The 13883-nt window shown below is 44.6% G+C and overlaps 1 protein-coding gene across 24 annotated transcripts in view; it reads left to right on the top strand.

The window, feature by feature from the left end:
- Positions 1 to 13883, top strand: part of LOC5571312 (inositol hexakisphosphate and diphosphoinositol-pentakisphosphate kinase 2) — an 80163-nt gene that overhangs the window by 51502 nt on the left and 14778 nt on the right. For 16 of the 24 annotated variants that reach the window (XM_021840718.1, XM_021840730.1, XM_021840736.1 and 13 more), the window contains 10 exons: positions 1024 to 1353; positions 1504 to 1594; positions 1657 to 1811; positions 1867 to 2630; positions 2698 to 2798; positions 3008 to 4314; positions 4381 to 4476; positions 4537 to 4780; positions 5476 to 5520; positions 12105 to 13478. In XM_021840718.1, the coding sequence (XP_021696410.1) occupies positions 1024 to 1353; positions 1504 to 1594; positions 1657 to 1811; positions 1867 to 2630; positions 2698 to 2798; positions 3008 to 4314; positions 4381 to 4476; positions 4537 to 4780; positions 5476 to 5520; positions 12105 to 13478 (4507 nt within the window). The remainder of the gene's footprint in view (positions 1 to 1023; positions 1354 to 1503; positions 1595 to 1656; positions 1812 to 1866; positions 2631 to 2697; positions 2799 to 3007; positions 4315 to 4380; positions 4477 to 4536; positions 4781 to 5475; positions 5521 to 12104; positions 13479 to 13883) is intronic. The other 8 variants (XM_021840670.1, XM_021840648.1, XM_021840640.1 and 5 more) reach the window with 8 other exon arrangements.

Below are 13883 nucleotides of genomic sequence, written 5' to 3'. Positions count from 1 at the left end.
GAATAACAAAAACTGAGCTGAATTCCAATTGTGAGATACCTTGGGCGTTAACGGGTTAAGTAAGAGTAATATTTTTCCTTCTTATCTATTTATCGCATCGCCGACCAAATGTCACTCCCAGATCTTTTTTCCTCACTTTCTATTGAAAGCCCTTCCTGTGGTGATTGTGGAGATGCAGAGATATTCTCTGTTTTAAGAAGCGACAATCATTATACACTAACGCTCCCTCCCTATCTCAACTGACTGTACGAATTGGGCCGGCGCCGTTATTGATCAATAATATGAGATCTGTTAAAATGTGCGCTTCGAGAATAAGCGGAATGTTTCATCCTCTTATTCATTTGGATCGAAGTGCATTTCTTACGAGTTTCGATCAATCACGGAGTAGCAATCATTGACATGTACAGTCAGTGTATGTTATACTATGCTATCTTAAAAGAATGAATGTTGTAATAATCACGGGTGTGTTCAAATTAAGTAGCTAGCAAACAGTCCTTATTTAGCGTATAAATATAGACACACTCTATGATGTTCTGGAGATTCTACGATATTCAATGTACCTTGACCAATAACTACGTAGCATCTACTTATTAGAACAGATGTTATTTTCAAGAGAAGACCAAGAGGTCGTAGATTTTGAAGACCCGAATTCAAGAAGGATTTGGATGATCACGAATATCTTTTTGATATGCCAAAGATGTAAGATTATGTTTTGAGCATCTATTTATATTGTAGAATACGTAATATATTGAATACATAACATATTTTGAAAACAATCAAAGGTGATCCATGTATACTATTTGCAAGTATGTGCATAACTGCAACTCAATAATGTTTTGGATTGTTTGTTAACCCTATCCCTCACCTTAATAGGAAAACATAACAGGAACAACTGCAGTCCGAGGATATTGATGTAATTCACCAATCAACATTCAATTCATCTCATTTTTCAAACACTACTTCTGAATCTAGACCCTATGATAACGACGACCATTGGTCATTCTGTTCTCTTTCGTCCCATAGGGTGATCTCGAGTCCACGGATGGCCTCGACTCGGACGACTCGTCCACCACGTACAAACAGGTGGTCGTGGCCGTATGTGCCATGGCCAAAAAATCCCAATCCAAACCGATGAAGGAGATCCTCACCCGGCTGCAGGAGTTCGAGTACATCCGTATGATCGTGTTCAGCGAGGAAATCATCCTGAAGGAACCCGTCGAGAAGTGGCCCCTGTGCGATTGTTTGATTTCGTTCCACTCGAAGGGTTTCCCCCTAGAGAAGGCCATCCAGTATGCCCAGCTGCGGCAACCGTACGTGATCAACAACCTGCACATGCAGTTCGATATACAGGTAGTAAGGATCGGTTTGGTTTTTTATTATTATTAGTTTTCCTTATTGAAGTGGCTTTTCGCCCTAGGCGAGTTCGACACTTTTGAAGTCTAGTGAGCAGTTGTATTGTTTGAAAGAGGAAATATTTTTTTGCTTGTCGTTTCTGGATTTCAGGATCGAAGGCGCGTGTATTCCATTCTGGAGAAGGAGGGCATCGAGATCCCGCGGTATGCGGTATTGGATCGGGACTCGCCGGATCCGAAACGTGAGATTATTTGTAGAAGTTGAATGGGACGTATGGGTTTAACGATCAAGTATTGATTTCAGAACATGAACTCGTAGAATCCGAAGACCACGTAGAGGTGAACGGGATAATCTTTAATAAACCTTTTGTGGAAAAACCCGTATCGGCTGAGGATCACAATATCTACATCTACTATCCAACGTCAGCTGGCGGTGGCAGCCAAAGGCTGTTCCGGAAGGTTGTACTCCAAATTTAACGTAGATTCAGATCGTTAAATACAATGTTCGTTACAGATCGGTAGTCGGAGTAGTGTGTACTCGCCGGAGTCGCGGGTTCGTAAAACTGGATCCTTTATCTACGAAGACTTCATGCCAACGGATGGAACGGACGTGAAGGTTTACACGGTTGGGCCCGACTATGCCCATGCCGAAGCGCGGAAGAGTCCGGCTCTCGATGGGAAAGTGGAGCGGGATAGCGATGGCAAAGAGGTGCGCTATCCGGTCATCTTGAGCAACGCAGAAAAGTTGATTTCGCGCAAGGTTTGCCTGGCATTCAAGCAAACCGTGTGCGGATTCGATCTGCTGCGTGCCAACGGGAAATCGTTTGTCTGTGATGTAAACGGGTTTAGCTTTGTGAAAAATTCCAACAAATACTACGATGACAGTGCGAAAATACTCGGTAACATGATCCTCCGGGAGTTAGCTCCGACGTTGCACATACCGTGGTCGGTTCCGTTCCAGCTGGACGATCCGCCTATCGTGCCGACTACGTTCGGGAAGATGATGGAATTGCGGTGCGTTACGGCCATAATCCGACACGGTGATCGAACGCCCAAGCAGAAGATGAAGGTTGAAGTTAGACATCAGAAGTTTTTCGAGATATTCGAAAAATACGACGGGTACAAGTACGGGCATATCAAACTGAAAAGGCCGAAGCAATTGCAGGAGATTCTCGACATAGCAAGGTCGTTGCTATCAGAAATTCAAACCAAGGCTGCTGATTCGGAGATCGAGGAAAAACAGAGCAAGTTGGAACAGCTGAAGAGCGTACTGGAAATGTAAGTTAGAAGTGGGCATAAGAAGGCAAAGATCTGATTGTTTTTCGTATTCGATTTTTTTTTCAAGGTACGGTCACTTCTCCGGCATCAATCGGAAAGTTCAGATGAAGTATCAGCCGAAAGGACGGCCTCGTGGTTCGAGTTCTGACGATGGTAAACACCATTCTAGTACGTTGTAATTTGCGTTTTGTTCATGTAGTACTACCACCTACTGTATCTGTCCGTTCCAAAAAAATCAAAATTTGTGTGCTGCGCCTCTACTTTCGCTTGTCAGTTCTAGTTCTTTGTGTTTCCTTCATATTTACTCGTAAAGAATGTATCTAATACCCGATTTACGCTTCTTTTTATTTTTTTAATTGTCGCACCGTGTGGAACAGTAGATGCCCCGAAAGAGCCGTCCCTTGTTCTGATATTGAAATGGGGTGGGGAGCTCACGCCAGCTGGTCGTATCCAGGCTGAGGAGCTGGGTCGGATCTTCCGTTGTATGTATCCCGGAGGGCAGAGCCGCGATGGCAAGGAAGCTCCCGGGGCACAGGGTTTGGGTCTGCTACGGTTACATTCCACGTTTCGACATGATTTGAAGATCTACGCGTCGGACGAAGGCCGTGTTCAGATGACAGCGGCCGCCTTTGCTAAGGGACTGCTCGCTCTGGAAGGAGAACTGACACCGATTCTGGTGCAGATGGTGAAGAGTGCCAACACGAATGGTCTGCTGGACAACGACTGTGATTCGAGTAAATATCAGAACATGGCGAAGTCGCGACTCCACGAACTGATGCAAATCGATCGCGACTTCACGGTTGAGGATCGCGCCGCGATCAATCCAGGTAACGCTATCAGCATCAATCTGGCAATGGACTTCGTTAAGAACCCGGTGAAATGCTGCGCTCATGTTCACTCGTTGATTCAATCGTTACTTGGTGTAGTCGCCGTGAAGCGAGATGATCTCAAAACTAGGGACGCTGTTTTGTATCATGGGGAAACCTGGGAGCTCATGGGTCGACGGTGGGGCAAGATCGAGAAGGATTTTTGCACAAAGAACAAAAATTTCGACATATCCAAGATTCCGGATATCTACGATTGTATTAAGTACGATCTACAGCACAATCAACACACGCTTCAGTTCGATTTGGCGGAAGAGTTGTACATTTATGCAAAATATTTGGCTGATATTGTGATCCCACAGGAGTACGGTCTTACCGTACACGAAAAGCTGACAATCGGACAGGGCATCTGTACGCCGCTGTTGAAGAAAATTCGTGCCGATCTACAGCGGAACATTGAAGAGGCGGGAGACGAGAGCGTGAATCGACTGAATCCACGCTATAGTCACGGAGTATCCAGTCCGGGAAGACACGTCCGTACTCGGCTGTACTTCACCAGCGAGAGTCATGTCCATTCCCTGTTGACAGTCCTGCGCTATGGTGGGCTGTTGAACATCTTGACTGACGAACAGTGGCGTCGAGCCATGGAATACGTATCCATGGTGTCCGAACTGAACTACATGTCACAGATTGTGATAATGCTGTACGAAGATCCGACCAAAGACCCCTTCTCCGAGGAACGATTCCACGTCGAGCTACATTTCAGCCCCGGTGTGAACTGTTGCGTGCAAAAGAATTTGCCTCCGGGGCCTGGATTCAGGCCGCATAGCCGGAACGATTCTGTCACCTCGAAGAATGCGGTAAGTGTGTCAAACTATCCTTTTCATTGTATATAGGGCTTCATGGTATGTCATAACCTTTTTCAGAGTGGTGACGAAGAGAGTACTTCCCGCATTGACGAGGAAAATGATACCGAGGAGGAAAGTTCCCACGGTTCGAGTCAAACCGTTTCTAAGGACACTGTAAGTTCTTGTTTAGGTTTCCTTGATTTTATTCCCTTCTCTACATGTTCTCGTTTGCAGTCTATCTCTGATAGCTTCGCCAAAAGCAGAGAACATACCAAAAAGACCCGTAAAATGAAACCTTCGGAACCGATTCCCATCGGATCGTGCCATACCGTTTCTGGTCACGAGGCGATGGACTTGGCCAAGCGATTGAGTGAGGAACTAGCTGCTCAACAGCAGGCCGGTAACCAACGACCCATCAGTCCCGATGAGCCGAGGGCAGCGCGGTCCTTTGAGCACGGCAAGCATAGCCGTATAAAAGGTTAGTGTCGGTTATGCACCGGGTGGGGATTTTTTTGAAAACTCTCAAGAGCTCAATACGTCCAAACTACGACGAATGTAGTTTTCGACATTTCTATGTGAAATGCCGTTCTGACATATGTCGTATTTTCTATGTAATAGCGCAATACAAAATTACACGCTACCTCACAATACCCTCTCTTAGATAAGTTTTCCGCGAAGCTGTCTCTTTGCCCGTGTGAATTCATTCCCTGTATCTTTCACTTTCAACATCCCGTTCACAACGTCTTCGTCTACTCAAGCATTTCCCTTCCGTTCGTTCCCTCCTTCTCTGTCGAATTGTACAAATCCCTGCTGTACAAATCTCCCCTTTCAAAAGTTCATAACCACTTACCATTTGTATCATATTTACCAAATTTCGTTCCATAACCATCGCTGCTATCTCCCGACTGAATGGCGTTGGCGTGGCCCCGCCCCTTTACCATTCATCCCCGAATAACGAATACCGATGTACAAACAAAACATTCGCACGCACACGAACACGAACCAACAACAACAACACTGCCATCGTCGTCCATCGATCGCGCGCGCCCTCGCCTGTGTTTGTGTGTGCACATCATCGTCACATGTGTAATGTGTGTGTATGCATGTGCACCGTGTTTCCACTCGTTCCCCGACAACGGTCGGGTCGTGACAATCGGGTCGTCGGCAAAGTAGATCATGCACGTTACAGTCACAGCCTGCAGGCCGTTAACAATCAAGGTAATGTTGTTTCGTCTTTTTCAGTTACTTTATGATTTATTGTAGAAAAAAATACTCGTTATGTTTTTCGGTTAGTTGCCCTTGTTGTCCTTTTGTGATAGTTTAAACATACATAGTATTTTTCAGTTTATTTTTGTTTTGTTAGACCCCAACAAGAGTATACGGATCTAACCAAATGTTACATAACAATGTAAATATTAATCCTGCATATGTCAGCTTCGAAATTGCTAGAATCCTGAGTTGAGTTTTAGAACCTGCATAATAGAAGGTTACTATTACGCTTTGTCATACAAAACCTTATTTGATGTTGAGGTTCTAGATATCTGAAGATATTCGTTCCAAATAACATTTATAAAACTATAAACCATATCATGGAGACATTTTCTGAAGAGTGCTAATTGACTAATAAATATGAGCGTTTGGGTCACTAACGCTTCGAAAACTCGAAGCGATTCTAATCGGTCTAGTCGCTCCCTTGCCGTCTTCTCGCAGGCATAGTTAACATGGCTGCTGAAAGTCAACTGGTCGTTAATAATACACCAAAAACTCCAGAGATCGATTCCGTGTGATTGTGTGTCCTTACGACGGTGGCCCGAACTATTGAACCGTTTTACAATTGCTGAACAACACGTTTTTAACGCCACTAGTTACCACCGCGCAGTATCTGTTGCCTCTCTTTTTCTGTTTGGACGCTTTCTTATTTTACGCGATGTCCGTCCGGATTGCTATCGATAGAATTAAAACTGCCTTCTTGACAATCCGTGTTAATCGCCAGCCTGCTGATGAAGACCTCTTAAGAAGCTTTCCGATCAGGTCTATACCAGGAAGGATCCTCTATCGGTTTTTCCAAAAGTACCAACTTCTGCACCGTCCATCTGTCTGGAAAGTAATGCTCTTCCGTCGATTCTCTTCCGTCGTCTAATACCTATAGCAAACGAGTTCATGAGAAGTTATCAAGCAGGTTTCATCAACGGCCGCTCGACAACGGACCAGGTCTTTTCCGTGCGGCAAATCCGCCAGAAATGCAGTGAGTATCAGGTCCATACGCACCATTTGTTCATCGATTTCAAGGCGGCATACGACAGTATTAGCCTGTAGAGCTATGGAAGATCATGGACGAGAACAGCTTTCCCGGGAAGCTCACAAGATTGATTAGAGCAACGATGGACGGTGTGCAAACTGCGTGAAGATCTCGGGCGAACACTCCAGTTCGTTCGAGTCTTGGCGGGGACTACGACAGTTCGACGGACTTTCGTGCCTATTGTTCAATATTGCGCTTGAAGGTGTCATGCGAAGAGCCGGACTTAACAGTCGAGGCACGATTTTCTCGAGATCCGGACAATTTGTTTGCTTCGTGGACGACATGGATATCATTGGGGAAAAATTTGAAACGGTGGTAGATTTGTTCACCCTCCTTAAACGCGAAGCAACGAGAGTCGGGCTAATGGTGAATGCGCCGAAAACAAAGTACATGCTGGTTGGCGGAAGTGAGCGCGACTGGGCCCGCCTAGGAAGCAGAGTTACTATAGACGGGAATACCTTCGAGGTGATGGACGAGTTCGTCTACCTCGGATCATTGTTGGCGGCTGACAACAATGTTAGTCGGGAAATACGAATGCGCATCATCAGCGGAAGTCGTGCCTACTATGGGCTCCAGAAGAAACTGCGGTCAAGAAAGATTTACCCCCGCACCAAATGCACGATGTACAAAACGCTCATAAGGCCGGTAGTTCGCTACGGGCATGAAACGTGGACGATGCTCGAGGACGACTTGCAAGCTTGTGTTTTCGAGCGCCGTGCTAAGGACGATCCTCGGCGACGTGCAGGAGAATGGCGTGTGGCGGCAAAGGATCAACCACGAGCACGCTCAACTCTACGACGTACCCAGTTTCGTGAAGGTAGCTAAAGCTGGAAGGATACGCTGGGCAGGGCATGTTTCAAGAATGCCGGACAACAACCCTGTAAAGATGGTGTTCGCTATGAATCCGGTCGGAACAAGAAGGCGTGAGGCGCAGCGAGCTAGGTGGATTGACCAGGTGCACCAGAGGAGGATCCAGAGAGCGTGGGTCGCAGTCGAAGATGGAAAGAAGCGACCATGAACCGAGTAAATTGGCGAAATATTTTTGGCGATAAAATAAATAATAATTACCTTTCGCTCTTCTCAGTCTGCTTCAGATCCAGCTATCTGAACGCGTCCTCTGGCTCTTATGCAGGCGTTCCATGCAGGGTGCAGAGCCCTTGGTCGACCAATACCTACGCCGAATGCCGCTGGTTACTAGGCTCTAGTTTGCTTGGCATAGTTGCGTCACATGCACTCGCTAACGCTTCTGTCAACTTGACTGCAGCCATGTTTGGAGCTTCAACTTCTGCTTGGGTTGTCTCGACGGAAAGCTTCTCTTCAATGCCATAGTGGATTGCCTGCGAGTCGCTATGCGTATACTCTTCGCTGGCTCTCCAGTTCATGTAGCTGCTCATCGTCTGACCGCAGAAGGTTACATCGATGATGGATTTCCGGCCGTCTTTGTGGAAAGTGATGGCGAGATTGCGTACCGTAAGCTTTCCTAGAGCTTCCCGCTGGCTGTACCCTCCAGCTTTAGTCAGTCTGTAACCCCACTACCCGCTCCATAGTACAAGCATTGAAGTCTTTTCTGATGACTACTGGCATTCACCATATCACATCGGAGAAGCGTAACAGTTATGATGACCCCGTTGGCTTTGGTGATCATGGAGCCTTTGTATAATCGTTCAGCTGTTTCTTGGGTTTCCGCTCTGTCTGCCGTCCAATTGCCGTCATCAGAAGGAACTCGATACGGTTCTGCAATGATTGCAACATCCCATGCTGTCGACTGCCATAATAGTTGCTGTGCAGTGACGCAATGATTCAGGCTCACCTACGTTAATTTCATCATGATTGTGGCCTGCCTTTACCTTCTTGTAAACCCGCCTATCCAGTCCGTTGCAGTTCAATCCGTCCAATCTCGGTTTCTTTCTCTTGGAGAAGTCTGTCGTCCTCCGCGTGTGCTCCTAAAGTTATTTCCGTGTCACCTTCGCTACTGGCCACATACCATTAATATATCGTATTGCTGACGCCACCTTTCGACTACCTCACGTTCGTTCCGTCACATTCTCTGCTTGTGGCACAAAGCCTTTGTGCGAACGGTCAAGCTTATCGTAAAACTTCCGTGAGTCTTTGGCGCGCCCTCTTCTAATTTTGGTTTTCCACGGTGCGCTATTCACTGAAATTCTACAGCCCGCAGACGCAAACTTGATGCTCTTTAGGATCTTCCTGTTCGCCAACAGCTTTGTCGAAGACTCGAACTTTCTTTCTTGTGGATCACAAGATAGAACTTGCTTAAAATGCGAAATTATTTGCCAAGCTATTTGCTTTCCGGATGTCCTTGATCTGCTGAACAACTTTGCTCAAAACCGCAGCATTATAGATCATCAGCATCTCGAGATGTAGCACCTTAAATATTCCTGTTTTGAGATGATGCTAAAGTTTTCACGGTGATTCAATATTCAGCTGAGTGCTGCAATACTTTTTCAAGCAAGTGTGTACTTATGACGGGTAGTATCTAGTTTCTGTATTCCACAGGAAGTGGCCAAACATGAAAATGAACTTAATTCCATCACACGACACATGCAATGTTATCTCTTCCAGTTAAGCAAATGACAACTAGCACTTGGCTGGTTCCTGAAGTCTCGTAGGAAGTGTTCAAATCTAGAATCGATCAAACCCCCTTCATGTGACACATACAAAAGTTGTGCGTCTTTCGTCCCAATGTGTCTGTTTTAGGATTAATTTGTTTAATTTTCTTCGTGATAAACTGATTTTCAATAAAAATCTAATAAGCTGACATATGCAGGATAAACTTTGTAGGAATAATATGTAAATATGGTACCTGACATAATCGTTATTCATCATGCAGCTAGTTAACATTAGAAAAACTGTCTTTTGATTCTTATCCCCGATTTCATATGATTATACCTTCTCTGTACCCTGTTAACTCCTACAAAAAGCTGTTTCCATTATTTGCTATGAGCTTTTCTGTTCAAAACTATTTTCCGTTCCTCTGTTGGTCTTTACCTTGTTGCTGTCTATTGTACGTTCGGTTTCAGTTTAGATTGTCCAAATTCCAAATTTTCCACCGCAAAAGCCCAAACAACACCGGTGTAGTGACGTTCGATCCTATATTTTACCATATCATAGTTTCATAAATTTTCCAGTAATTTACATACGGGTGTGAGTTCAATCTCAGTTTCCTCATTATATATTCCAACGCAACGAATAATCCATATTTTTGATCATTATATTTTTCATCGAATGAGCAACACAACAAACCAGAAACAGAACACCAACAAACAAAATCAAGTGTAGCCTCGTCTGGTCGGCAATTGTTCCGTGTTTTTGATAACTTTTTTGGTTGTGCAAGAATTGTAATCGACGTACCCCGAAGAGCATGTACTATTTCCCCCTTATGTAGGGCTGACGTTACCGATCGCGGTGGATGACTACCGAGTCGAAAGACGGATATATTTTGAGTTTTTCTGATGAACATTCACAGGTTCGTTTCTTCCTGTTTTATGCTGATTGTAGGAATTGTGAATGAATCTTTGAATGCAAGGTTCTTTCCTCGGTAGTCTTCGCTTGGTCGGGAACGGAATTGTTAGACTCTTTCCACCGATATTCTTTGTCTGTTTTAGTTATTCTCTTTTTAATTAGTATTTAATCCTGAATACCTTTTTTTTGTAAAAAATGTTCGTTTATTGAAAAGAGTAATATTGATTGCTACAACTTTTTTGCATTAAGAGCAACCTCTTCATCAGTTTTGTCAATCAACAATCAACTGTGCCCATGTGATCTGACGAAGTAAAATCTGTGATACCCTTGCCCATAGAGAACGGTAACTTGATCTGGTTACTATGTAGGATACGTGCGAATATCTCTTCTGCGACTATTCATTCAATTTAAAACGCATTAAATTGCTAGCATTCCACTTCTCAATCAATTTTCACCAAATTGTGCACACAAATTCCAGAACTATTCTTGTTTCGATGATGAATCGATCGGAGCGATCTCGGGTACCTGGATGGAAGAAGGCCGATGGATCACTAACTATCGATTTTGTTCGAATCCTGAACGGGATTCTGTTCGAATTCTGAACGAGATTCTGTTCGAATCCTGAACGGAGTTCTGCTTGAATCCTGAATGGGATTCTTTTTGTATCCTGAATACGATCAATTTGATTTGAAAACTTGAGCTATGAATTTGAACATTTAAAAAATATATGAGTTGTGGAAGATGAAAACGAAGTAATCCTGAACAAGATTCTACTTTAATCCTGAACAGGATTCTGTTCGAATCCAGAACGGAATTCTGTTCGAATCCTGAACAGGGTACTGTTCGAATCCTGAACAGGATTCTGTTCGAATCCTGAACAGAATTCTGTTCGAATCCTGAACAGGATTCTGTTCGAATTCTGGACAGAATTCTGTTCGAATCCTGAACAGAATTCTGTTCGAACTCTGAGCAGGATTCAGTTCGAATCCTGAGCAGGATTCTGTTCGAATCCTGAGCAGGATTCTGTTCGAATCCTGAGCAGGATTCTGTTCGAATCCTGAGCAGGATTCTGTTCGAATCTTGAGCAGGATTCTGTTCGAATCCTGAGCAGGATTCTGTTCGAATTCTGAATAGGATTCTGTTCGAATCCTGAACTGGATTCTGTTCGAATCCTGAGCAGGATTCTGTTCGAATCCTGCACCGGATTCTGTTCAAATCCTGAACCAGATTCTGTTCGAATCTTGAACAGGATTCATAAATAATGAAATTTTGCAGAGTGTGTGCAAAATCCAGTGCATTTTGCTGGAGAAATGAAATGCTGACGATTTTTTAAATTTTAAACTCTACGAACTATTACATTTACTACTCTCGTTCATGATTGGACTTTGATTGCAGTTAGACTTAGGTTTGGTTGGTTCTAGTTTTCCTTTATTTCGTTTTTTGGTTTTGATTTTTCTCAGTAAGAGTCCCCGTGATAACACATCATTCGAACTGAACCGCATACTTTTGGGTGGCTTTGTCTACGTAATTCGCTCTTTTTTCACTGACGATGGGTACATTGCTTCCCAGCTTACACTAACCGATATTCAGTCTCAAATACTCGTCGCAGTGCTTTTGTTGCAAAGATACAGCTCCTAACGTTCAAATTTCAGCATCGCTCACTCTCTTCTAACAAAAACACACGTGGGTCTCCGGTGCCGGTTTGCTGCCATTTGTTATCATTATATTTTCTTTTTTCTCTCTTTTCATTTTCCATCCCAAATATGTTGTTTTGATTAACGGTTCTGTTTTATGTTTCTGGAAAACTGTGTTTCCTCTAATGGGTATTGTATAAAACCAATGTTTTGATTTCGATTCAATCCACGTGATCAATGGTAACCGTTAATTTATCTTTCGATTGGTGTTCTAACGACTCACTGTAACATATTTGTGTTCTCTTTCAATGATTTTGTGTTAATCCTAATCCCTAAATGTGATTTCATTGTATTTGTGTGTACTTTAACATCAATAATTCAACTGTTAGGCATAACGACATCTGTCAAGCCCGAATCGGATCCGGTATTCGAATCGGCTACCAACGAGCTTCCGCTTTATTCTATTGACTTTTCGCTAGTTCCCAAAACACCGGAAAGCAATATTCTCACTTCAAGAGTGTTCAATACGAACTCTGCTGCCGCCATTGGCGATGATCGATCTCGGATGTCGATCGCGGCTACGAACGAGAGACCGCTCTCCTGTCAAACCTTGTTCATGCATGAGTCCTATTCGTGCGATTCGATCAGCGAGTTTACTCCGAACCTGGCCGATCAAGAGCTGTACGTTTCATCCTTCTCCGATACAGACTCGGAAACGTCGCGATACTACAGCGCCTGTCATGACTTGGACCCGTTTCACTACAAATATCCTCTGAGTAGTCGGGCCTTGTCCTATACCTATTCAAACGATCCGGAACGCGACAATTTGCTGATGCCCTTCAACGGATACAGCTACAAATCGATGCTCTACGCGTCAACGCCTCTCGTGAGCAAGAGCTTCGACGATCTAGACTACTTGACAGATGTCGATACGCCACGTAATCTCGAGAACGGTTCCACGGCTACCTTACTTTTCAACGTGAAGCACTCAAGTCCCAGCCCAAAGTCTCTGTCTCAAACTTTTGCGCGCTCCGGCTCCCATCGGCCGAGAGTAACGTTCAGCAGCCCCGATAATCTGACCATGATTCGAGTGGCTAGCGATCCCGGTCTTCCTTTCCGCTCGTCCGTAACCCCCACCAAAGATCAACCTGATTCAGGACCCACAGATCCAACTAACACAGACAACACACAGGACACGATCACGTTTGTTTCCTTGACCACGCCCCCACCCGACGAGAGTCCCTTTGATCTCTCGGCCCTAGATCGCGACTTCCAATGCCTCCTCGATAGGATGTTTCCGGTTTCGACGGAACTCGAGAAGTGTGTCCCCGTCGTTGCGAGTGCTAGTAGTGATAGTGAATCCGCTACCACACTGACCTTCCCCATCACCACTAATTTGAACAGTAGTAACCTCAGCAGTAACCTTGCACCTAACCGTAAACCTCATTGTTCGAAACTCGTCAAATCGTACACCACAGACAGCAGCACGAATCCGTCCGGAGGCGGCAGTGTTGCCGGCGGGGGTGGTGTCGGTGGTCCCGGTCCGTCCTCTCATGGCTCCTCCCATTCGTCCACCGGCGGTACAACCGTAAGACGTCAACGACACAGCATTGCCGGCCAGATGAGCTACTTTAAAATGCTAGGGGGCTTCGGGAAAAAGATGGCTACCAGCACCAACAGCTTGTTCAGCACCGCGGTCATCAGTGGCAGCTCGTCGGCGCCCAATCTGCGGGACATGATTCCCAACACGGCGTCCCCGTCAGGTAATTATGATCGATTTATGCGGTTTATTTTCTTTATTTCCGGCGCTGCCATAGCTGAGGCTAAGTTGTAACAGAAATGGTGTTGAATCGAATGGGAGGCCTGTATGGACTTATCCACCGGTGAGTTGAATTCACTTGATCCAAGAATGTTGACACTTGAGCGGGGCCGGAACATGTGGGGAGCCTTTAGAAGCATGCTCTGCTCAAGTGTATAAATGTTTGGACCAAGTGAATTCAGTTCACCGATGGATAAGACAATAAGTAAATTGACTCAACATGCAAAAAGACAAACTCAAAAAATCTAATTTTTTTAATTTCTAAAATCATTGTTTAGTACCATTGCTTTAAAAATTTTAGCATTAGCGGAATTATATCAGCGAAAATGTCGTTAATATTCTAAACCTT

The sequence above is a fragment of the Aedes aegypti genome, chromosome 1 (genome assembly GCF_002204515.2).
Source record: "Aedes aegypti strain LVP_AGWG chromosome 1, AaegL5.0 Primary Assembly, whole genome shotgun sequence".
Taxonomy (NCBI): domain Eukaryota; kingdom Metazoa; phylum Arthropoda; class Insecta; order Diptera; family Culicidae; genus Aedes; species Aedes aegypti.
The sequence above is the reverse complement of the archived record's forward strand: the minus strand, read 5'-3'. Positions and strand labels throughout refer to the sequence as shown.